This window comes from Stegostoma tigrinum, chromosome 2 (genome assembly GCF_030684315.1).
Source record: "Stegostoma tigrinum isolate sSteTig4 chromosome 2, sSteTig4.hap1, whole genome shotgun sequence".
Lineage (NCBI taxonomy): Eukaryota > Metazoa > Chordata > Chondrichthyes > Orectolobiformes > Stegostomatidae > Stegostoma > Stegostoma tigrinum.
Window position 1 is genome coordinate 44,773,602 of NC_081355.1, and position 24,746 is coordinate 44,798,347.

Consider the following 24,746-nt stretch of genomic DNA (forward strand, 5'->3'; position numbering starts at 1 on the left):
GAGACAACCCTGGTAATTATCGACCAGTGAGCCTTACTTCAGTTGTTGGTAAAGTGTTGGAAAAGGTTATAAGGGATAGGATTTATAATCATCTAGAAAAGAATAATCTGATTCGGGATAGTCAGCACGGTTTTGTGTAGGGAAGGTCGTGCCTCACACACCTTATTGAGTTCTTTGAGAAGGTGACCAAACAGTTAGATGAGAGTATCAGAGATAATGGGAACTGCAGATGCTGGAGAATTCCAAGATAATAAAATGTGAGGCTGGATGAACACAGCAGGCCAAGCAGCATCTCAGGAGCACAAAAGCTCCTGAGATGCTGCTTGGCCTGCTGTGTTCATCCAGCCTCACATTTTATTATCTAGGTAGATGAGAGTAAACCAGTTGATGTGGTGTATATGGTTTTCAGCAAGGCGTTCGATAAGGTTCCCCACAGAAGGCTATTGTACAAAATGCGGAGGGATGGAACTGTGGGAGATCTAGCAGTTTGGATTGGAAATTGGCTTGCTGAAAGAAGACAGAGGGTGGTGGTTGATGGGAAATGTTCATCCTGGAGACCAGTTACTAGTGGTGTACCGCAAGGGTCAGTGTTGGGTCCACAGCTGTTGGTCATTTTTATAAATGACCTGGATGAGGGCGTAGAAGGATGGGTTAGTAAATTTGCAGACGACACCAAGGTTGGCGGAGTTGTGGATAGTGACGAAGAATGTTGTAGGTTACAGAGAGACATAGATAAGCTGCAGAGCTGGGCTGAGAGCTGGCAAATGGAGTTTAATGCAGACAAGTGTCAGATGATGCACTTTGGTAGGAGTAACCGGAATGCAAAGTACGGGGCTGATGGTAAGATTCTTGGTGGTATAGATGAGCAGAGAGATCTCGGTGTCCATGTACACAGATCCTTGAAAGTTGCCACCCAGGTTGATAGGGTTGTTAAGAAGGCATACAGTGTTTTAGCTTTTGTTAATAGAGGGATCGAGTTCCACAACCATGAGGTTATGCTGCAGCTGTGCAAAACTCTGGTGCGGCCGCACTTGGAGTATTGCGTGCGGTTCTGGTCACCGCTTGATAAGAAGGATGTAGAAGCTCTGGAAAGGGTGCAGAAAGATTTACTAGGATGTTGCCTGGTATGGAGGGAAGGTCTTACGAGGAAAGGCTGAGGGACTTGAGGCTGTTTTCATTAGAGAGAAGAAGGTTGAGAGGTGACTTAATTGAAACATATAAAATAATCAGAGGGTTAGATAGGGTGGATAGGGAGAGCCTTTTTGTAGGATGGTGACGGCGAGCATGAGGGGGCATAGCTTGAAATTGAGGGGTGAAAGATATAGGACAGATGTCCGAGGTAGTTTCTTTACTCAGAGAGTAGTAAGGGAATGGAATGCTTTGCCTGCAACGGTAGTAGATTCGCCAACTTTAAGTACATTTAAGTTGTCATTGGACAAGCATATGGATGTACATGGAATAGTGTAGGTTAGATGGGCTTCAGATTGGTATGACAGTTCGACACAACATCGAGGGCCGAAGGGCCTGTACTGTGCTGTAATGTTCTATGTTCTATAAAAATGAGATATTGAGAATCCAGAGACAGGATTTATGATCATTTTCATGTTAGGGTGAAGAGCAAGGCTGGTAAGTGTAGGGAATGATGGTTGACTAGAGAAATTGAAGTTTTGGCCAAGAATAAGAAGGAAGCATATGTCAGGTATAGACAGCAGGTGAATGTCAGTATAAGGGAAGTGGGAGTATACTGGAGGGAAGTTCGGAGGGCAAAAATGGGACATAGCTTTGGTAAACAGGGTTAAGGAGATTCCAGAGGGTTTCTGCAATTACATTTAAGGATAAGAGTAATTAGGGAGAGAACAAGGCCCCTTAAAGATGAGGAAGGCCGCTTATGTGTGGAACTGCTGGAGTTGGGGGACGTACTGAACAAATATTTTGCATCAGTGTTTACTGTCGAGAAGGATATGGAAGTGAGAGAACTTGGGCAAATAAATGGCAATATCTTGAGCATCCATGTTATAAAGATATCCATATTACATATCACTGTCCATGGCTAGAGTACCGGAAGATCGGAGAATGGCAAATGTCATTCTCTTGCTCAATAAACAGAATAGGGATAACCCTGGAAATTACAGACCAGTTAGTTTTACTTCAGTGGTGGAAAATCATTGGAAGGGGCTCTGAGAGATAGGATTTATGATCATTTGGACAGACACAGTTTGATTCGTGATAGGCAGCATGGATTTGTGATAGGTAGATCATGCCTCACAAACCTTATTGTGAGGTGACCAAACACATGGATGAAGGTAAAGTAGTGGATTTAGTATGCATGAATTTAAGTAAGGCGTTTGATAAGGTTCCCTATGGTAGAAAATAAGGAGGCATGGGATAGGGGGATATGAGGTAGATTGGATTCAGAGTTGGCTGACCCTTAGAAGATAAAGGGTGGTAGTGGACAGAATATTCAATATCAGAGATAATGGGAACTGCAGATGCTGGAGAATCCAAGATAATAAAAGGTGAGGCTGGATGAACACAGCAGGCCAAGCAGCATCTCAGGAGCACAAAAGCTGACGTTTCGGGCCTAGACCCTTCATCAGAGAGGGGGATGGGGTGAGGGTTCTGGAATAAATAGGGAGAGAGGGGGAGGCGGACCGAAGATGGAGGGAAAAGAAGATAGGTGGAGAGAGTATAGGTGGGGAGGTAGGGAGGGGATAGGTCAGTCCAGGGAAGACGGACAGGTCAAGGAGGTGGGATGAGGTTAGTAGGTAGATGGGGGTGCGGCTTGGGGTGGGAGGAAGGGATGGGTGAGAGGAAGAACAGGTTAGGGAGGCAGAGACAGGTTGGACTGGTTTTGGGATGCAGTGGGTGGAGGGGAAGAGCTGGGCTGGTTGTTTGGTGCAGTGGCGGGGAGGGGACGAACTGGGCTGGTTTAGGGATGCGGTGGGGGAAGGGGAGATTTTGAAACTGGTGAAGTCCACATTGATACCATATGGCTGCAGGGTTCCCAGGCGGAATATGAGTTGCTGTTCCTGCAACCTTCGGGTGGCATCATTGTGGCACTGCAGTAGGCCCATGATGCACATGTCATCTAAAGAATGGGAGGGCGAGTGGAAATGGTTTGCGACTGGGAGGTGCAGTTGTTTGTTGCGAACTGAGCGGAGGTGTTCTGCAAAGCGGTCCCCAAGCCTCCACTTGGTTTCCCCAATGTAGAGGAAGCCACACCGGGTACAGTGGATGCAGTATACCACATTGGCAGATGTGCAGGTGATCCTTTGCTTAATGTGGAATGTCATCTTGGGGCCTGGGATAGGGATGAGGGAGGAGGTGTGGGAGCAAGTGTAGCATTTCCTGCAGTTGCAGGGGAAGGTGCCGGGTGTGGTGGGGTTGGAGGGCAGTGTGGAGCAAACAAGGGAGTCACGGAGAGAGTGGTCTCTCCGGAAAGCAGACAAGGGTGGGGATGGAAAAATGTCTTGGGTGGTGGGATCGGATTGTAGGTGGAGGAAGTGTCGGAGGATGATGCGTTGTATCCGGAGGTTGGTGGGGTGGTGTGTGAGAACGAGGGGGATCCACTTGGGGCAGTTGTGGCGGGGGCGGGGTGTGAGGGATGTGTTGTGGGAAATACGGGAGACGCGGTCAAGGGCGTTCTCAATCACTGTGGGGGGAACGTTGCGGTCCTTGAAGAACTTGGACATCTGGGATGTGCGGGAGTGGAATGCCTTGTCGTGGGAGCAGATGTGGCGGAGGCGGAGGAATTGGGAATAGGGGATGGAATTTTTGCAGGAGGGTGGGTGGGAGGAGGTGTATTCTAGGTAGCTGTGGGAGTCGGTGGGCTTGAAATGGACATCAGTTACAAGCTGGTTGCCTGAGATGGAGACTGAGAGGTCCGGGAAGGTGAGGGATGTGCTGGAGATGGCCCAGGTGAACTGAAGGTTGGGGTGGAAGGTGTTGGTGAAGTGGATGAACTGTTCGAGCTCCTCTGGGGAGCAAAAGGCGGCGCCGATACAGTCATCAATGTACCAGAGGAAGAGGTGGGGTTTGGGGCCTGTGTAGGTGCGGAAGAGGGACTGTTCCACGTAACCTACAAAGAGGCAGGCATAGCTGGGGCCCATGCGGGTGCCCATGGCCACCCCCTTAGTCTGTAGGAAGTGGGAGGAGCATGCAGATGGCCTCAAGGCCCTCCGCTTCTTCCTGTCCCGCAGGCCCGACCAGTCCCCCTCCACCGACACCCTCATCCGCCTAGCCGAACTCGTCCTCACCCTCAACAACTTCTCTTTTGACTCCTCCCACTTCCTACAGACTAAGGGGGTGGCACAACATGGTGGGCCAAAGGGCCTGTACTGTGCTATACAGTTCGACGTTCCATGTTCTGTTTTTTAAAACAGGTAATTATCGGCTGGTTAGCCCAACATAGATAGTTGCGAAAATGCCAGAGTCTGCTATTAAGGTTATAATAAGTGAGAATTTAGAAAGCAGTGACAGAATTCACTAAAGGGAAATAATGCTTCAACAAATCTTCTGGAATTTTTTTGAAGATGTGACCCGTAGAGTGTACAAGGGTGAATCAGTAGATATTGTGTATCTGGATTTCCAAATGGCTTTTGACAAGGTTCCATTACAAGAGGTTAGTCAAGAAAATTAAAGCTGATTGTATCAGAGATAATGTGTCGATTTGAATAGAGAACTCGTCAGCAGACAGGAATCAGAGAATTAGAATAAACGGGTCCTTTTCAGAGTGGGAGGCAGTGACAACTGGGTTGATGCAGGGTTCAGCCCTAAGACCACAGCTGTTCACAATTTATAGTAATGATCTGAATGAAGGAATTGAATGCAATATCTTCAAATTTGAGAGTAAGCTGTGTGGCAGTGTGCACTGTGAGGAGGATGCTAAGAGGGTGCAGAGCGAATTGGACAGGCTGGTTGAGTGGGCAAATACTCCGCAATACACCATCATCATCAGCATCGTCATCATCTCTACGGTGTGGAAACAGGCCCTTTGGCTCAACAAGTCCACACCGACCCTCGGAGCATCCCACCCAGACCCATTCCCCTACAACCCACCTAACCTACACGCCCCTGAACACGATGGCTAACTTAGCATGGCCAATCCACCCTACGCATGTTTGGGCTGGGGGAGGAAACCGGAGCACCCGAAGGAAACTCACTCAGACGCGGGGAGTATGTGGAAACTCTACACAAAGAGTCACCCAAGGGGGGAATTGAACCCAGGTCCCTGGCGCTTTGAGCAGTGCTAACCACTGAGCCACTGGGCCGCCCTGAATGTGGATAGATGTGAGGGTATCCACTTTGGCAAAAGCAGGAAGGTACATTATTATCTGAATGATGGAAGATGAGGTACAATGAGACCTGGGTATCATGGTGGAACAGCCCCTGAAGTTTGGCATGCAGGTGCAGCAGGCAGTGAGGAAAGCTAATGGCATGCTGGCTTTCATAGCGAAAGGATTTGACCTTAGTAGTAGAGATGTCTAGCTGCAGTTACACAGGGCCTTGGTGAGGCCACACCTTGAGTATTGTGTGCAGTTTTTGACCTCCTAGTCTGACGAAGAACATTCTTGCTATTGAGGGAGTCCAGCGAAGGTTTGCTAGACTGATACCCAGGCTGACAGGACTGGGATATGAGGAATGACTAGATCGTCTAGGCTTGTACTTGCTGGAATTCAGAAGGAGGAGGGATAATCTCTTAGAAACATATAAAATCCTGATGGGACTGGACAGGCTAGATAGAAGAAGAATATTCCTGATATTGGGGAAATCCAGAAGTAAGGGCCATGGTCTAAGAATAAGGGGTAAGCCATTTAGGATGAGGAAGAATTTCTTTGATCAGTTGTGAAATTGTGGAATTCTCTCCCGCAGACAGCTGTTGGGGCCAGTTCATTAGATAAATTCAAGAGGGAGCTGGATGTGGCCCTTGTGGCTAAAGGGATCAATGGCCGTGGCAAGAAAGCAGGAATGGGATACTGAAATTGCATGATTAGCTATGATCATATTGAAACGTGGTGCAGTCTTGAAGGGCTGAATGGCCTCCTCCTGCACCTATCTTCTCTGTTCCAATGCAGACTGGCTAAGAAGGTTGCATCATGTGGAATAGAGGGAAAGCTAGCCATTTAAGTACGAAATTGACTTGAAGGTGGGGAACGGTTAGAACATAGAACATTACAACACAGTACAGGCCCTTCGGCCCTCGATTTTGTGCCGATAACCGATACCGGTTACTTTTCAAACTGGAGGCCTGTGACCAATGGTATGCCACAAGTTCCACTGCTTTTTGTCCTTCATGTAAATGATTTGGATGTGTGAAATTCAGAGGTGCAGTTAGTACATTTGCAGATGACACCAAAATTGGGGGTGTAGTGGACAGTGGGGAAGGTAACCTCAGAGCACAACAGGACCTTGATCAGATGGACTGATAGGCCGAGGAGTGACAGATAGAGTTAATCTTGACGGGATTCAGAAAAGATTTAGCATTGGTGGATTTCAGCTATGGGGAGGCTGAGTAAGCTGGGGCTATTTTCTTCACAGTTTTGAGGGCTGAGGGGTGACATCAAAGAGATGTATAAATCATAAGCGTCATGGATAGGATGAATAGTCAAGATCTTTTCCTCAGTATAGGGGAGTGCAAAATTGGAGGATATAGGTTTAAGGTGAGCGGGGAAAGATATATGCGAGGTGATGCATTTTGGAAGGTCGAATTTGAAAGCTGAGTACAGGATTAAGGATAGGATTCTTGGCAGTGTGGAGGAACAGAGGGATCTTGGTGTGCAGATACATAGATCCCTTAAAATGGCCACCCAAGTGGACAGGGTTGTTAAGAAAGCATATGGTGTTTTGGCTTTCATTAACAGGGGGATTGAGTTTAAGAGTCATGAGATCTTGTTGCAAATCTATATAATTTTGGTTAGACCGCAGTTGGAATACTGCATCTAGTTCTGGTCGCCCTATTATAGGAAAGTTGTGGATGCTTTGGAGAGGGCTCAGAGGAGGTTTACCAGGATGCTGCCTGGACTGGAGGGCTTATCTTATGAAGAGAAGTTGACTGAGCTCGGACTTTTTTCATTGGAGAAAAGGACGAGAGGAGACCTAATTGAGGTATACAAGATAATGAGAGGCATAGATAGAGTTGATAGCCAGAGACTATTTCCCAGGGCAGAAATGGCTAGCACGAGGGGTCATAGTTTTAAGCTGGTTGGAGGAAAGTATAGAGGGGATGTCAGAGGTGGGTCCTTTACACAGAGAGTTGTGAGAGCATGGAATGCGTTGCCAGCAGCAGTTGTGGAAGCAAGGTCACTGGGGACATTTAAGAGACTGCTGGACATGCATATGGTCACAGAAATTTGAGGGTGCATACATGAGGATCAATGGTCGGCACAACATCGTGGGCTGAAGGGCTTGTTCTGTGCTGTACTGTTCTATGTTCTGTATGTTCTATGTATATAAAAGGGACCTCAAGGGCAACTCTTTCACACAGAGGATGATGCATGCATGGAATGAGCTGCCAGAGGATGTGGTAGAAGCTAGAGCAATTACAGCATCTACAATTACAACATTTAACAGGCATTTGGGTGGTTAAATGAATAGGAAGAGTTCAGAATGATATTGGGCAAATGTTGGCAAATGGGACTAAATCAGGATATCTGGTCAGCATAGACAAAAGGGCCTGTTTCCGTGCTATACATTTCTATGACTCTGACTGAGTCAAGTAGAGAGCAACTCACTGTGTCCAGTAAACTGTACAGGAGTCACATAATGTTGGGTGTGCAGTTTGGGATGGAACTGTCAATCTATTTAAACTAATCAATATTTGAAAGTATTGGGCCCAGAGTTATGTGCTTATTTGGCACCTGATGCATTAAAAGCACATCTGTCCTGAGAGGTTTTATGCTGACGGTGCTAAATTATTAAATTTATCCAAACAGTTGCCTCTCCAAGTCTTCTAGAAGATATCCATTCTCTTACTGTGCAACCTGTGTCAATCTAACAAGTCCTGGCCCTGTGACACAATCTTTATTGTGACAGCAGAAACCTCGAGTAGTGAAAAAAAAGCATTTTAATTCAATCACATTTTTAAAAAATTACTTCACTTTTTCCCGGTTGGATTGTAAAATGCTGCCCAAATCATTTGCTTGTAATATTTTGATTTATTTGTAATTATATGCATCAGAGCAGTTAGCAACATGGAATTCTGGCAACAGCAGGAAAAAATAAAGCTGTAGATCTTGGGTTTCTGCTAGCAAATTAACTGGAATACAAGTTCAGAATCATGTGGGGGAAGTGTATTTCTTGGACAACTAAAACAAAATGTGGGTGATTTGGTACAAAGAAAACATGCATTCATTCATTGGCAGTCCTTTGCAGATGAGGGTGACCCTTCCACACTCGGGGTGAGTCCACAGGTAGCTGTAGAGACCAGTGCAGCTACTGTAGGCTCTGTTACACTGGTTGAGAAGATAGACCCAGGCAAGTGTGACTTGTCCATTGATGAGGCAGCATGCTCGTTTCATTGTTTTGGCCTGGGTTCTGCTTTTTCTCGATGGCCAGTCTCGGTGCTTGATGCCTTTCCAGATGCTCCTCCTCCATTTTAGACACTCTTAGGCCAGTGAATCCCAGAAGTCTGCTGCAATTTGCTACTGAATCCTTGAGGGTATTACTGAAGTTCTTTCTGTAACAATCTGGGGCTTGCCTGCTATTTCAAAGTTGGCGGTTCATGTGGATGACACTCCCAGCCCATCATAGCCAATCAAGTGTGGTCAGTGCCTCGATGCTGGGGATGTTGGCCTGGTTGAGGATGTTGGTGTTAGTGTATCTTAATTCCCAACAGATTCGCAGGATCATGCATAGGCAGTGTTGCATCAGTGCCTTGAGGTGTCTGCTATAGAGCGTCCATGTCTGAGCCATGTAGGAGGGCAAGAACCACTACAATTCTGTAAGCCATTATCTTGGTAGGTATCAGATTTGATGTTCTTGTCCATGAACATCCTTTCCTTCAGGTGGCTGAAGGCTGCGTTAGCACAGTGGAGGCAGGGCTGATACCTCTTTGACAGTCAGGATAGTCCCAAGGTATTGCAAGTGATCAGCGTTCTCTAAGACTTCCCTGTGGACCTTGATGATTGGGGGTTCATTCCACAATGCCAGGCCAGAATGGTTAGAGGACCTTTGTCTTGTCGATGTTGTGGGTGAGACCCATGCTCTTATGCTTTCGTAAAAGTGCAGACAGTGGTCTGGAGTACATCTGAGTATCATCTGCAAAACGCAGCTCTATGACACTCGTTGGGGTGAATTTGGTTTTGGCTTGAAGGCGGCAGAGGTTGAATAATTTCCCACAGATTCTGTAAGTTAGATCCACTTCCAGGGGAGCTTGTTATTCATGAGGTGAAACATTGCAGTGAGGTAGATTAAGAAAAGTGTTGGGGCGAAGATGCCATTCTGCTTGACACTGGTCTGAATGGGGAGTGGGTCAGTGGTGGGGCCATTTGTTGTTACCATGACTTCCATGTCATTTTGGAGCAGGTGAAGGGTGATGACAAACTTCATGGAGCAACCAAAACAGAGAAGGACACTCCATAACATTTCGTGATTGGTGTCAAAGGCATTTTGTAAGGTTGAAGAAGACCATGTACAGGGGTAGGTTCTTTTCTCTGTATTCCTCCTGCAGATGTTGCGCAGTGAAAATCAGTTACATGGTGCCCTTCTGGCCAAAAGTCACAGTGCGATTCTGGTAGGAGTTGAGGAGGACCTTGGCAATGACTTTTCCAACCATCAACAGCAGGGAGAGTCCCTTGCAGTTACCACTGTCGGACCTGTCCCCTTTCTTGAAAATGCTTATGACTGTAGCACCTCAGAGCTCACAGGAATGCACTTCAGTCCCTCAGTAAGGATACCATCTGCTCTAGCAGCCTTGTTGTTCTTAATCTGGTGGATAGTCTTCTCTACTTTGTGCCAGGCTGAGGCATTGTTGAGCTTGTGACATGGAGCATGCTCTAGGATACATTCAAGAATGTTCGGATTGATGACAGAGCTGCGGTGAGGAGATCTCTAAAGTGCTCTACCAAACGTTGTTAGATGGTTTCTTTATCTTTAATAAGAATCACTGCATCCTTGACCAGCAGTGGAGTAGGGATGTTGGTGTTTGGTCTGTTTGTGGTCTTGACAGCACAGAAGAACAACCATGCATATCACAGTTGGCTACTTTTTGGACTTTCTTCCCACACCACCCATTCTTTCTGTCACGGGTTTGTTGTTGGATTTCAGCCTTCAATTGCCTGTCGGCCTGCCTTTTCTCTTCAGAGTGCAGTTGTTGTTTTACACTGAGAAATGCCGTCCACTTCTGGCTTAACAGTTCTTGGATTCTCCTCATCTTTCTCATCAACCCTGTCTTGGTATTTCCTGGTTGAATGGCTGACCTGAATTTTTGCAGGCATTGATAGTAACAGTGTTAAGGACAGATCAGAGGCTGCTGGGACCCTGCGACTTGGTGTCACTGAGGGTCGCTGGGTTTGTAGAAAGGAGTTAGTTGTATGAAGCTTTATTCCAGATCTTTGAGTGCATCACTGTTGAACCTTTTGTAGTACTGCTTCTGTTGACTCCACTGCGGCAGGGCTATATTTATATTCTTCTGATGAAGGGTCTATGCCCAAAACATCAGTTTTCCTGCCCCTAAGATGCTGCTTGGCCTGCTGTGTTCATCCAGCTCTACACCTTGTTATCCCCTATATTGATCCTGTTTTGGATCAGGCGATGGTCCGTCCAGTAGTCATCAGCTCCTGTCATGGCGCAGGTGATTTTAACATCTTCCTGATCCCTCTCTTTGACAGTCAAGGAGGTGCCAGTGTTGGGAATGTGGGTGCTGCCATATCGTCTTATATTTGCTCATGTCAGGGAACAATGTAGGCGATGAGTAGGTTGTTCATAGCATTAGGTCAGGAGAAGACTACCATTTTGAGTTTTGCTTGCCTACTCTCTCCTTCATGATTACATGGCCCCAAAAGTCTGCAGTTTCACCATCTCTGGCATTGAATTTGCTGAGGACCATTAGTTTGTCCTCTGCAGGGACCTGTGAGAGAGATTGGTCAAGTTTGGAGTAGAATTTCTCCTTACCCTCAGGTAGTGCATTGAGCATTGGTGCATAACACTGAATACTGGTTCCAAGCTAAGGGGAATCAAAGTGTCATAAGATGTTTGCTTATTCCACAGGGGGAGTTTTTGAGTTGGTCTGCTAGTTTGTTTCTGATGACGAAGCCAACTGTGTGGATGCGGCGCTGTTCTTTGGCCTTGCCTTTCCAGAAAAAGGTGTAGCCACCACATTTCTCTCTCAGCTGCCCACTCCCTCTTCTGCCAGGTTTCACCCAGGGCCATGATGTCAACATCATGGCACCTGAGTTCCCAAGCAAGGATGGCAGTGCAATGTTCCAGTCTGTCTGTGGCAGGACTGCCCATAAGGGTCCTGATGTTCCAGGTCCCAAACTTCATCCTAAGGGTGTGGAAGGTGCCTGTGTGAGAGCCCTTTTAAAGTAGGGAAACCATTGTGCTGCTAAGCCCATGTGGGAGCCAGTGTGGAAGGTCTTGGCTCAGTGGTGAGGTGGGGTGGGGTGAGTCCAAGGCAACTGGTGACCAGGCACTGCTGTTTGGCCTTAGATCGCCTGCAGTGGAGTGCAGACAAATAGTTTGGTGCTGGGCAGTGCGTCGTGCTGAGTTAGTGCGAGGTCTGAGGTGAGGAGAGTGGGAGGAAGGCGAGAGGACGAGAAGGACAGCGCAGATCCTGTCATTGCGTGGTCATTCTCATTCTGTGATTGTGATATCACTAGGCTGAGGATGGTGGTTTGTAAGATCACTGGGGTGGGAGTGGGGTGAGTTTATATTTTAAATGTGGTTTTGGGGGGTGTTTATAAAATCACTGAACTGATGGGTGAGTAGTTTATAACATTACTTGGCTTGTAGGAGTTTATGTAAGCACTGGACTATAACGGTTTTATGATTGCTGGGCTGGGCCATTTACAAAAGCACTGAAACTAATTGGGGGTGTTTTATAAAACGCATGGCTCAAAGTGTTGTTAATTTAAAAAAAATCACTGCTCTTGGACAGCGTTATAAAGATTACGGGGGGCTATTAAAAGCCCCTAAAGCGGTGTGCTGGGGAAGTTATATAAATGTTGGACTGGGAGGGTATTAAAATATTACTGGGTTGTGGGGTGTTTTAAAATTACCGGGGCCATTATAAAACATTGGGCTTGGGGGAGTTGTTTTAAAATTACTGGAGTTTGTATAAACACTGGTCTATTGGTTAAATGAGCACTAGGCTGGGTGGGGTGGGGTCTGGGATTCTAGTTATAAAAATTACTGGGGTGAGGAATGTTATAAAATTGCTGGGTGTTACATAACCACTAAGCTGGGGATTGTTACAAAAATTAATGGATACAAGAGTTTGCTATAAAATTATTGTGAGTTACATAAACTGGGGCTGGGGTTTGGCTGTTGAATTACTTGGGAGGGGGCTTGGTTATATAATCTTTGGACTGGGCGTATAGGAATATTACAAAATTTGCCGCAGCAGCAACAGGAGCTCCAGCCGGCAGGTGGGCAGTTTGTAGGCTATGCAGCCACTGCTAGGCCCTGTTCCAAGCGTGAAAATACCCATTTTGAAGGCAGCCAGGGAGACAGAAGGAACGGTGCTTGGGTCTTAGTCCTTGGAGCTGTGTGAGCAGCAGGGGTCTTGCGGAGAATGAGACAGAGAGGTAAGGGAGGGAAGGAGGGCAGGCAGGCAGTTATAGTCCAGGTTATCACTGCCATCTTGGAAAACCTAGCATTGTTAAATAGCATGTTGTGACTATGCAGTGATTGGCTGAGGATTGTCCTGATTTCACCTTCTGGTCAAGTTCCACAACTGAAGTTTGTAGTTTGTGGTACTGAGTTAGATTTATACTGAAAGCCTATCAATGCTTCCTGAAATTTTGTTTGCATGAAAGCACCGTTTGCAATGCAAGGCACTTGGGGATGGAATAGAAAATCTGTCTTCAGATGATTTCAATAAAATCTTAGGAAAAATCTTTGAATTGTATGTGCACTATCATGACACAGAGCTTTGCTCCTAAAAGGAAATTATCGACATGTATTTTGCATCAGTATTCACCAAGGAGAGGGATATGATGGATGTCGAGGTTCGGGATAGATGTTCGATTACTCGAGGTCAAGTCAGCATAAGGAGAGACGAAGTGTTGGGTAACCTAAAAGGCATTAAGGTGGACCAGTCCCCAGGTCCAGATGGGATCTATCACAGGTTGTTGAGGGAACCGAGAGAGGAAATAGCTGGGGCCTTAACAGATATCTTTGCAGCGTCCTTAAACATGGGTGAGGTCCTGGAGGACCGGAGAATTGCTAATGTTGTCCCCTAGTTTAAGAAGGGTAGCAGGGATAATCCAGGTAATTATCAACTGGTGAGCCTGACATGAGTGGTAGGGAAGTTGCTGGACAAGATATTGAGGGATAGGATTTATTCCCATTTGGAAGAAAATGGGCTTATCAGTGATAGACAACATGGTTTTGTGCAGGGAAGGTCATGTCTTACCAACTTAATAGAATTCTTTGAGGACGTGACACAGTTGATTGATGAGGGAAAGGCTGTAGATGTCGTATACATGGACTTTGGTAAGGCGTTTGATAAGGTTCCCCATGGCAGGCTGATGGAGAAAGTGAAGTTGCATGGGGTCCAGGATGTGCTGGCTAGATGGATAAAAAAAAACTGGCTAGGCAACAGGAGACAGAGATTAGTGGTGGAAGGAGGTTTCTCAAATTGGAGACCTGTGACCACTGATGTTTCACAGGGATCTATGCTGGGACTACTGCTGTTTGTGATATACAGAAATAATTTGGAGGAAGATACAGGTGGTCTGATTAGCAAGTTTTCAGATGACACAAAGATTAGTGGAGTAGCAGATAGTGAACGGGATTGTCAGAGATTACAGCAGAATATAGATAGATTGGAGGGTTGGGCAGGTAAATGGCAGATGGAGTTCAATCCAAGAAAATGCGAGGTGATGCATTTTGGAAGATCTATTTGAGAACAAACTATACAGTAAATGAAAAAGTCCTGGGGAAAATTGATGTTCAGAGAAATCTGGGTGTTCAGGTCCTGAAGGTGGCAATGCAGATCAATAGAGTGGTCAAGAAGGCATATGGCATGCTTTCCTTCATTGGATGGGGTATTGAGTAGAAGGGTTGACAGGTCATGTTGCAGTTGTATAAAACTTTGCTTTGGCCATGTTTAGAGTACTGTGTACAGTTCTGGTCACCAAATTAACAAAAGGATGTGGATGGTTTGGAGAGGGTGCAGAGGAGATTCACCAGGATATTGCCTGGTGTGGAGGGTGCTAGCTATGAAGAGACGTTGAATAGATTAGGATTATTTTCATTAGAAAGATGGAGATTGAGGGGGGACCTGGTTGAGGTCTATAAAATAATGAGGGGTATAGACAAGGTGGATAGCAAGAAGCTTTTTCGCAGAGTGGGGTACTCAATACCAGAGGTCATGAGTTCAAAGTGAGAGGAGGAAAGTTTAGGGGAGATGTGCGTGGAAAGCTCTTTATGCAGAGAGTGGTGGATGCCTGAAACGCGTTGCCAGCAGAGGTGGTAGATGCAGACGTGATTGTGTCTTTTAAGATGTATCTGGACAGGTACATGGATGGGCAGGGAGCTCCGGGATACAGACCCTTGGAAAACAGTTGACAGGTTTAGACAGAGGATCTCGATCGGCGCAGGCTTAGAGGGCCGAAGGCCTGTTCCTGTGCTGTAATTTTCTTTGTTCTTTGTTCTTTGATGTGCAATCCACCATTTTCTATTCATTCACCTTCCTGTGGAAGAATCATGGATTGTTCAGAATTTCCTTATTGGCTACAGATGCTTCTCACCATGCTTCTTACCCATGCACACTGACATCCTGACATTTCTATTTATTGAGCAGATGAAATACAGTGAATTAATCAGTGCAAGAGTAGATAAGACCTCAAATTTTAGTATGTTTAGACAATTTGAATTTCTATAGTGTCATGCCGAGAGGAAAGGCTTGATCCAGGAGGTGAAGGGCATTTGATGGCACTGATTGAGGAGAAACTGTCCAAGATTCAGAGTCTTACGTCTTAAGTTATCTGTAATTTTTGTGCCCCTACCATCCCAATGACCTCGAGCTGTTTTCACACCTGCACCCCTTACCACATTCCACCAATCTGACAATTGAACTGCTGCAAGACAGGTAACCTGGGAGAAAATTTAATAGGCAATGTGAAATTATTTTTCACCAGAATGCCAAGGAAATCCATACTTCTGGGTTTCCCATTAAGAGATCTGCCTTTATTCTCTTCAGGTCACAAGCAAATTGAGATTTGGGAATATGTAAAGCATTTGGAATGTAGCTTTCTCTGTGCAGTGTAGGCTGGGGAACTCCCAAGATAGGGGCACTACATTGGCACCATTGGCACAAGTTTGTTTTTACAAGGTGACTTGTTTGCTGTAGCAATTTCCATCATGTGTGATGAATCACTAAAATCTGGCAAAAAATAATATGACAAGTAAAGTAAATCTGACAAGATGTAATACAGCTACCAAATCTTTAATACACTAAAGATGATTGCGAGGTTTAATGGATTCAATAGCCATAACCACATTTCAAACTCTTACTTATCAACATTTCATCTTCCTAAGGACCCAAGATGCTAGGAATGTTTATTCTATAAATAAATATCAATGATTTAATCATATTGTATTTGTCCTAACAGTCCTTGAGCATGTGCAGCACCTCACTATTTACAGATTGGGGTATCAAGTGCAAAATACAGAAGCAACTTTCCAGATAAAAAATTTTAATCTTATTTTTAGAGTCATAGAGATATACAGCCAGGAAACAGACCCCTCAGTCCAATTCGGCCATGCTGACCAGATAACTGAACTAAATTGAGTTCCATTTGCCAGCATTTGGCCATGTCCTCTAAACCCTACATAAAAACTGAAAGTACTGTGGATGCTGTAAATCAGGGAAAGGGTCTGAGGAAGAGTCACCGGACCCAAAATGTTAACTCTGTTTTCTCCTTCACAAATGCTGCCAGACCTGCTGAGTTTGTCCAGCAACTTTGTTTTTGTTCGTCTGAACCCTTCCTATTCATGTACCCATCCAGATGCCTTTTAAACGTTGTAATTGTACCAGTCTCCACCGCTCCCTCTGACAGTTCATTCCATGCACACACCACCTTCTGTGTGGGGGGAAAAAAAATTGTCCTTTAGGTCCCTTTTAAATCTTTCCCCTCTCACCTTAAACCTTTGCCCTTCAGCTTTGGACACCCCCACCCCGGGGGAAAAGATCTTGGCTATTTACCCCATCGATGCCCCTCATGATTTTATAAACCTCTGAGGTCACCCTTCAGCCTCCGATGTTCCAGTGAAAATAACCCCTGTCTATTCAGCCTCTCCCTATGACTTAGACCCTCCAATCTTGGCAACATACTTGTGATTCTTTTTTGAACCTTTTAGAGTTTCACAACATCCTTCCTGTAGCAGGGAGACCAGAATTATAAGCAGTATTTCGATAATTTGTTGATTTTTTTTTTAGTTTTCTGATTTGACTGACTGAGGAAAATAGTTCTGCATTTACAGAAATTGTTTGATGTTTCTTGTACATAACCTAGGAGACATCTTTCATCATATGAAATGCTTTCAGTGTAAATTAGAAATTTTATTTCCAAGTCCTAATGTTAACTTTTTTTTGTAGAAAATGGGCATTCTGGCCCTTATCAATGAGGAGAGCCATTTTCCAAAGGGCACCGATAATACTTTGCTGGCGAAGCTACACAGTCAGCATTCGGTAGGTGGTATACAGGCAACTAGGCCTCGGCTAAGTTAATTCTCAAGCATTTAGTTTGGTCATATATGTGGTTTATTATACTCCATCAATTAGACTGTTTTAAAAAATCAAAATCTAACAGACACCTTAGTAAGTGTCAGTTCTGTATGGGGTTTACCTGATGGGTAGATGTGAAATATTGGCAAAAATTATGATAAGCAAGGTTAAGGAAATTGAATGGTTTCTGCTGAATTTCACTGAAAATGCAACCCTAGCATTAGAGGAAGTATACCTCAAATAGGTCCAAGTTGTCTCCTCTTCAAAGGTGGCTCAATGTTCAACTAGCGATCTTCCCGCCTGCCTCTTATTCCAATCAATGTTGCTCCATTCTGTTCCAGCCCCATTAAAAGATGTTTTGTACCAATTGATTTTCTTGCTCAGGATTGTTGCATGTCATTCTCCAAAACCAATCTGAGCCTTACGATACAATGATTCCCCCCACTGTCAGTTGATCCACTTTGTTGAGCTCATTTCCAAGGACCGAACATCCTTGGGCACTTACTACTATAGGAAACTCTCCTTAATACAATCCAGGAACACTTGACCCTTGATGCCCCTTAGACTACCAGTATTCCAGTCTGTAATTAGACAATTGAAGTCTCCCATTATAGCTGTTTTACAATGCTGGCAATTCTCTGTAATTCAATTCACTTTAAACCTGTTCTCTCTCCTGAATTCTTTTATGAGTGGGACCAATTTCTGTCTATCTACCCAACCTAGACCCCTCAAAATTTGAAAATTCTGTCATGTTTCCTCTCAGCCTCCTTACTTCTGCAAACCGTAGTCCCAACCGCTCCGATCAAACATCATAATTGAAATTACTTATCACTGGGAATGTTTTTGTAAACTGCCCTGCAGTCTTTCTAATGCATTCACAACTTTTCAAGAGTATGGCATCCGGAACTGTATATGGTACTGCAGGTGAGGCCTAGCAAATGTCTTGTATAAAGAAGAAAGAAAATTACAGCACAGGAACAGGCACTTCGGCCCTCCATGCCTGCGCCGATCAAGATCCTCTGTCTAACCTGTCATCTATTTTCTAGCGGTCTGTGTCCATTTGCTCCCTGCCCATCCATGTACCTGTCCAAATATATCTTAAAAGACACTAACATGTCTGCGCCTACCACCTCCGCTGGCAACGCGTTCCAGGCACCCACCACCCTTTGTGTAAAGAACTTTCCACGCATATCTCCCCTAAACTTTCCTCCTCTCACTTTGAACTCATGACCCTTAGTAATTGAGTCCCCCACTGTGGGGGAAAAAGCTTTTTGCTATCCACCCTGTCTATACCCCTCAAGATTTTGTAGACCTCAATCAGGTCTCCCCTCAATCCCCGTCTTTCTAATGAAAATAATCCTAATCTATTCAACCTCTTTTCATAGCTAGCACCGTCCATACCAGGCAACATCCTGGTGAACCTCCTCTGCACCCTCTCCAAAGCATCCACTTCCTTTTGGTAATGTGGTGACCAGAACTGTACATAGTACTCTAAATGTGGCCGAACCAAAGTCCTATACAACTGCAACATGACCTGTCAACTCTTGTACTCAATACCCCGCCCAATGAAAGAAAGCATGCCATATGCCTTCTTGACCACCCTGTTGACCTGCGTTGTTATCTTAAGGGGACAGTGGACCTGAACACCCAGATCTCTCTGTTCATCAGTTTTCCCTAGGACTTTTCCATTTACTGTATAGTTCGCCCTTGAATTTGATTGTCCAAAATGCATCACCTCGCATTTGCCCGGATTGAACTCTATCTGCCCAACTCTCCAATCTATCTATTTTCTGCTGTAATCTCTGACAGTCTCCTTCACTATCTGCTACTCCACCAATCTTAGTGTCATCTGCAAATTTTCTGATCAGACCACCTACACCTTCCTCCAAATCGTTTACATATATCACAAACAACAGTGGTCCCAGCACAGATCCCTGTGGAACACCACTGGTCACAGGTCTCCAATTTGAGAAACTCCTTTCTACTAGTATTCTCTGTCTCCTGTTGCCTAGCCAGTTTTTTATCCATCTAGCTAGCACACACTGGACCCCATGTGACTTCACTTTCTCCATCAGCCTGCCATGAGGAACCTTATCAAACGTCTTACTGAAGTCCATGTATATGACATCTTACAGCCTTTCCCTCATCAATCAACTTTGTCACGTCCTCAAAGAAATAAGTTTGTTATATTGTCCTTTGTCCTAACACCTTCATTGACCTATGCATTTATATGTATCCAGCTCCCTCTTATGCATCCCCTTAAGTATTGTGCCCCTTATATAATGTTCTTTTACCAAAAGGCATGTCCTCATACTTCTTCACATTGAGCTTCATCTGCCACCCATCTGCCTATTCATCAAGTTATCGGTGTACTTTTGGAGTTCTACATTGTCCTGTCAATCCAGTGCTTCCAATGTTCTTAATATTCACAAACTTTGGAATTGCCACTGTATGTCAAGAACAGCAAGGGTTCCAGTACTGACCCCAAGAAAAATCCATGACAAAGCTTACTCCAGCCAAAAAAAAATCCATTTGGACACTCCTCTTTGTTTCTTGTTACTCAGTTTTTTTTAATCTACAATGCTACTGTCCCTTTGTGTTCCATTAGCTATAATTTTTCTCTCAAGGGTGTTGTATGACACCACTAAATGGTGGTGGATGAGGAAGTGGAGAGTGGGTTAGTAAGTTTGCCAATGACACAAAGGTTGGTGGAGCTGTGGACAGCGTGGAGGGCTATTCTAGGTTACAGTGGGTCATTGACATGATGCAGAGTTGGGCAAAGAAGTGGCACATGGAATGCAACTCAGCAAAGTGTGAAGTGATTCATTTTGGAAGGTCAAATTTGAATGCAGAATACAGGGTTAATGGCAGGATTCTCATCACTGTGGAGGAACAGAGGGATCTTGGGGTCCCTGTCCATAGATCCCTCAAAGTTGTGACCCAGGTTGATAGGGTTGTAAGGAAGGCATAAGGTGTGTTGGCTTTCATTGGCAGGGGAATTGAGTTTAAGAGCCACGAGGCTATGCTACTACGCTATAAAATTCTAGTTAGACCACACTTGGAATATTGTGTTCAATTCTGGTTACCTCATTACGGGATAGGTGTGGAAGCTTTAGAGAGGGTGCAGAGGAGATTTAGTAGGATGCTGCCTGGACTGGAGGGCAGATCTTATGAAGAAAGGTTGAGGGAGCTCGGGCTTTTTTCACTGGAGCGAAGAAGGATAAGAGGTGACTTGATAGAGGTTTACTTGATGATGAGATGCATAAATAGAGTGGATAGTCAGAGACTTTTTCCCAGCACGGAAATGACTATTACGGGGGGGACATAATTTTAAGGTGATTGGAGGAAGGTGTGGGGAGATGTCAGAGGTAAGTTCATCGCACAGAGAGTGGTGGGCGTGTGGAATGCGCTGCCGGCAGTGGTAGTGGAGTCAGATACTTTAGGGACTTCTAAGTGTCTCTTGGATAGGCACAAGGAGGATAGTAAATTGTAGGATATGCAGGTAGATTGATCTTAGTAGGATAAGAGGTCAGCACAACATCATGGTCCAAATGGCCTGTGCTATGCTGTACTGTTTTATGTTGTATGTTCTAAATGTCTCAAAAGTCCATGTACACAACATAACGGCATTACCCTTATCGACTCTTCCAAAAAAAGTTCTGCAAGTTAGTAAAACACTTCCTCCTTTAGAAATTTATGACTTCACTTCCTAAACAACCCAACTTTTTCGACTAATTGTACCTCGAATATTTTTCTCTAAAAGCTTCCTTGTCACTGATGTTAAATTAACTGGTCAGTAATTGTTGAACTTTGTATTACAACCTTCCTTGAGCATGGGTGTGATGTCTGCAATTCAACAATCCACTGGTATCTCTCCCATGTCTAGGAAAAACTGATTATTATTAGTACTGCTGTAATTTATCCTCTCTTCCTCCTCCAATATCCTTGGATGCAACTCATCCAATCCATTATTTTGTTGACTTTTAACATTAAAAGCCTATACAAAGTTTCTTCTGTTATCAATTCTGAACCCTTCAGAGCTTCCCTCCTCTGTCACCATGGCCTGGCCTTAGAAAAAGCAGATGTGGAGTATCATTTAACACCTCAACCATGCTTTTTGCCTGCATGTTTAAATTTCCTTTTAGTCCTTAATCGGCCCTGCAACTGCTTTTGAAGTCCGTATGCTATTGATGTGCCTAACGAAGACTTTGGAACTCCCCTTTATTGCTCACCACCAATCTTTTCTCATAATCCCTCTTTACTTCTCTGGTAAATGTTTTTTCCTCCCCTCTGAGCCTTGTGTATTTCTATTGGCTGTTGAGGTACATCCTGCCTAAAACCTGTTGTAAAAGCAAGTTTTTATTTCATAACTTGATTTCTACCTTTTTGTCAACCAAGGAGCTCTGGATTTGTGTCTCCTCTTATTCCCTTTTAAGGGAATATACCTGAACCATTTCTTTGAAGTTGGCTCATTATTTAGCTGTAGCTTTTCCTACAAACCCTTTGTTTTGGTCTGTCTGGCCCAGTTCTGTTCTTGTTCTGCTGAAGTGGGCTCTTTCCCTATCCCCATTCAATTATTCATCTTCTGGATTGCTGATTGATCTTTTCCAACATCATTCTAAGCCATATGATGTGTGTCTCATAAATGATCTCTCACTGACACTTGATAATTCACCGACTTCATTTCCAAAAACCAGGTCCATAAGTGCAAGCTTTCTACTTGGCTTAGACATACACTGCTGTAGGCTGTTTTCCTGTACACAATCTAAGAATGCAAGCTCTCTCTGCCTGTAAAGCTTTCACTGTCCCAGACTATGTTTGGGTGAAGGCCCCAGTTATAACACTGTATTAAAGTTGATGTGTCTTTGTTTTCCTGAGTATTTGTTCACCTGCATCTATCCCATAAGTTGGTAGTAATAGATTACAATGTAACTGCATCCTTTTTTTTTGTTCCTTGGCTATTCTGGCCGGGTTGAATCTGACCTTGAACCCTCCATGCTATCCTCTTTCTCCAACACGATAATGCTATCCTTAATGTAGGAACAAATTACTGCAGATGCTGGAATCTGTACTGCAAACAACAAGTACTGGAGATCACAGCAGGTCAGGCAGCACCCATGGAAAGAGAGCAAGCTATCGTTGAGTCTAGATGACTTCTTCAGAGCTGAAGTGAAGTGTGGAAGAGACAGCAGTTATTCTATAGCTTTTTCGGGGTGGGGGTGTTAGTGGGTGAAGGGTGCATCTTCACCAGCACCCTACACCCACTACCCCCTCATCCCCACCTCCCAAAACTATAGGAGAAATGCAGTCCCCTCCACACTTCACTTCAGCACTGATGAAGAGGCATCTAGACTCAATGTTAGCTTGCTGTCTCTCCATAGATGCTGTCTGTCCTGCTGGATCTCCAGCATTTTGTTGTTTGCAGTGCTATCCCTTACTATTTCTACCACCCTTCCACCTTTCCTATCATTTCCAAACATCTCATACCCACAGTAACCCTGTCACAGGAATCAACACTCTGCCTTTGACAATTGACTTTCTATTTGTGAATCTTGGTATTCTTCTCTCACCTTGGCTCCCACATTCTTACCAAAATGGTTTATGTCCTCCCAAATGCCCTGGCAAAACAAACTCAGTCCTTGTTCTGCTCAGACACAACCCATCTATGTGTTGTACAACTACAAACTTTCCCAGTATTCTAGAAAATTAAAACACACCCCTCCCGCACTACCTTTGCAGGCTCTCATTTATCTCCCTTCTCCTTTTATTTCTGTACGTGCTTAAATATTTGGCACTGGGAGTGTTTTGGAGATGATTATTGTAGATATTCTGCACATATTTGACGCACATTGTGCTTAGTTCCCCAAATTCTGATTTCAGAATCACACCTTCCTTCCTACACAAACTGTTGGTACAATGTCGATCACAACTTCAGGCAGTTTACCCTCCCCCATGCAAATGACCAGCAGGTATTCTGTGGTGTCGTCAATCCTAACATCATCCAACATGAACAAAAATACAGTGCTGGAAATCCTCAGCAGGTCTGGCAGCATCTGTGGAGGAGAAAACAGAGTTAACGGTTTAGGTCCGGTGACCCCTCCTCAGATGGTTCTGAAGCCCTAGATCTAAAACTAGAATCAGTAGGTGTTGGGGGCAAACTCTCTGTTGTTGGAGTCATACCTACCACCTAGAAAAATGGCAGTGGTTTTTTGGAGGTAGCGTTATTTCTGTTGGAGTTCTCTGCAGAAATTCTTCAGGGTAGTGTCCATGGCCCAACCATCTTCAGTTGCTTCATGAATGACCTTCCCTCCGTCATGCCTTACAAACCTTATCGAGTTTTTTGAGGATGTGACTAGTAAGGTTGATGAGGGTCAAGCTGTGGATGTGGTGTATATGGACTTCAGTAAGGCATTTGATAAGGTTCCCCATGGAAGGCTCATTCAGAAGGTCAGGAGGAATGGGATACAGGGGAACTTAGCTGCTTGGATACAGAATTGGCTGGCCAACAGAAGACAGCGAGTGGTAGTAGAAGGAAAATATTCTGCCTGGAAGTCAGTGGTGAGTGGGGTTCCACAGGGCTCTGTCCTTGGGCCTCTACTGTTTGTAATTTTTATTAATGACTTGGACGAGGGAATTGAAGGATGGGTCAGCAAGTTTGCAGACGACACAAAGGTCGGAGGTGTCGTTGACAGTGTAGAGGGCTGTTGTAGGCTGCAGCGGGACATTGACAGGATGCAGAGATGGGCTGAGAGGTGGCAGATGGAGTTCAACCTGGATAAATGCGAGGTGATGCATTTTGGAAGGTCGAATTTGAAAGCTGAGTACAGGATTAAGGATAGGATTCTTGGCAGCGTGGAGGAACAGAGGGATCTTGGTGTGCAGATACATAGATCCCTTAAAATGGCCACCCAAGTGGACAGGGTTGTTAAGAAAGCATATGGTGTTTTGGCTTTCATTAACAGGGGGATTGAGTTTAAGAGTCGTGAGATCTTGTTGCAGCTCTATAAAACTTTGGTTAGACCGCACTTGGAATACTGCGTCCAGTTCTGGGCGCCCTATTATAGGAAAGATGTGGATGCTTTGGAGAGGGTTCAGAGGAGGTTTACCAGGATGCTGCCTGGACTGGAGGGCTTATCTTATGAAGAGAGGTTGACTGAGCTCGGTCTCTTTTCATTGGAGAAAAGGAGGAGGAGAGGGGACCTAATTGAGGTATACAAGATAATGAGAGGCATAGATAGAGTCGATAGCCAGAGACTATTTCCCAGGGCAGAAATGGCTAGCACGAGGGGTCATAGTTTTAAGCTGGTTGGTGGAAAGTATAGAGGGGATGTCAGAGGCAGGTTCTTTACGCAGAGAGTTGTGAGAGCATGGAATGCGTTGCCAGCAGCAGTTGTGGAAGCAAGGTCATTGGGGTCATTTAAGAGACTGCTGGACATGCATATGGTCACAGAAATTTGAGGGTGCATCCATGAGGATCAATGGTCGGCACAACATTGTGGGCTGAAGGGCCTGTTCTGTGCTGTACTGTTCTATGTTCTATGTTCTATGTTCTATAAAGTCAGAAGAGGAGATGTTCACCAACGATTGCAGTGTTCAGCACTGTTTGTGATTAGGCAGATACTGAAGCAGCCCTTGTTCGAGTGCAGCAAAGTGCGGGCAATGTCCAGGCTTGATCTGACAAGGGGGCCATAACATTTGCTCCACACAAATGTCAGGCTATGACTATCATAGAATTCCTACAGTGTGGAAGTGGGCCATTTGGCCTATCAGATCCGCACTGACTCTCTGAAGTGCTACCTACCAAGACTCAATCCCTACCCAGTCCCTATAACCCTGCATTTCCCCTGGCTAATCC

The 24,746-nt window shown here is 44.9% G+C and overlaps 1 protein-coding gene across 1 annotated transcript in view; it reads left to right on the forward strand.

The window, feature by feature from the left end:
- The window catches only part of myo10 (myosin X), a 457,994-nt gene that overhangs the window by 205,375 nt on the left and 227,873 nt on the right, over positions 1-24,746 (forward strand). Inside the window, exon 15 of the mRNA XM_059653796.1 lies at positions 16,763-16,855. Coding sequence (XP_059509779.1) covers positions 16,763-16,855 — 93 coding nt within the window. The remainder of the gene's footprint in view (positions 1-16,762; positions 16,856-24,746) is intronic.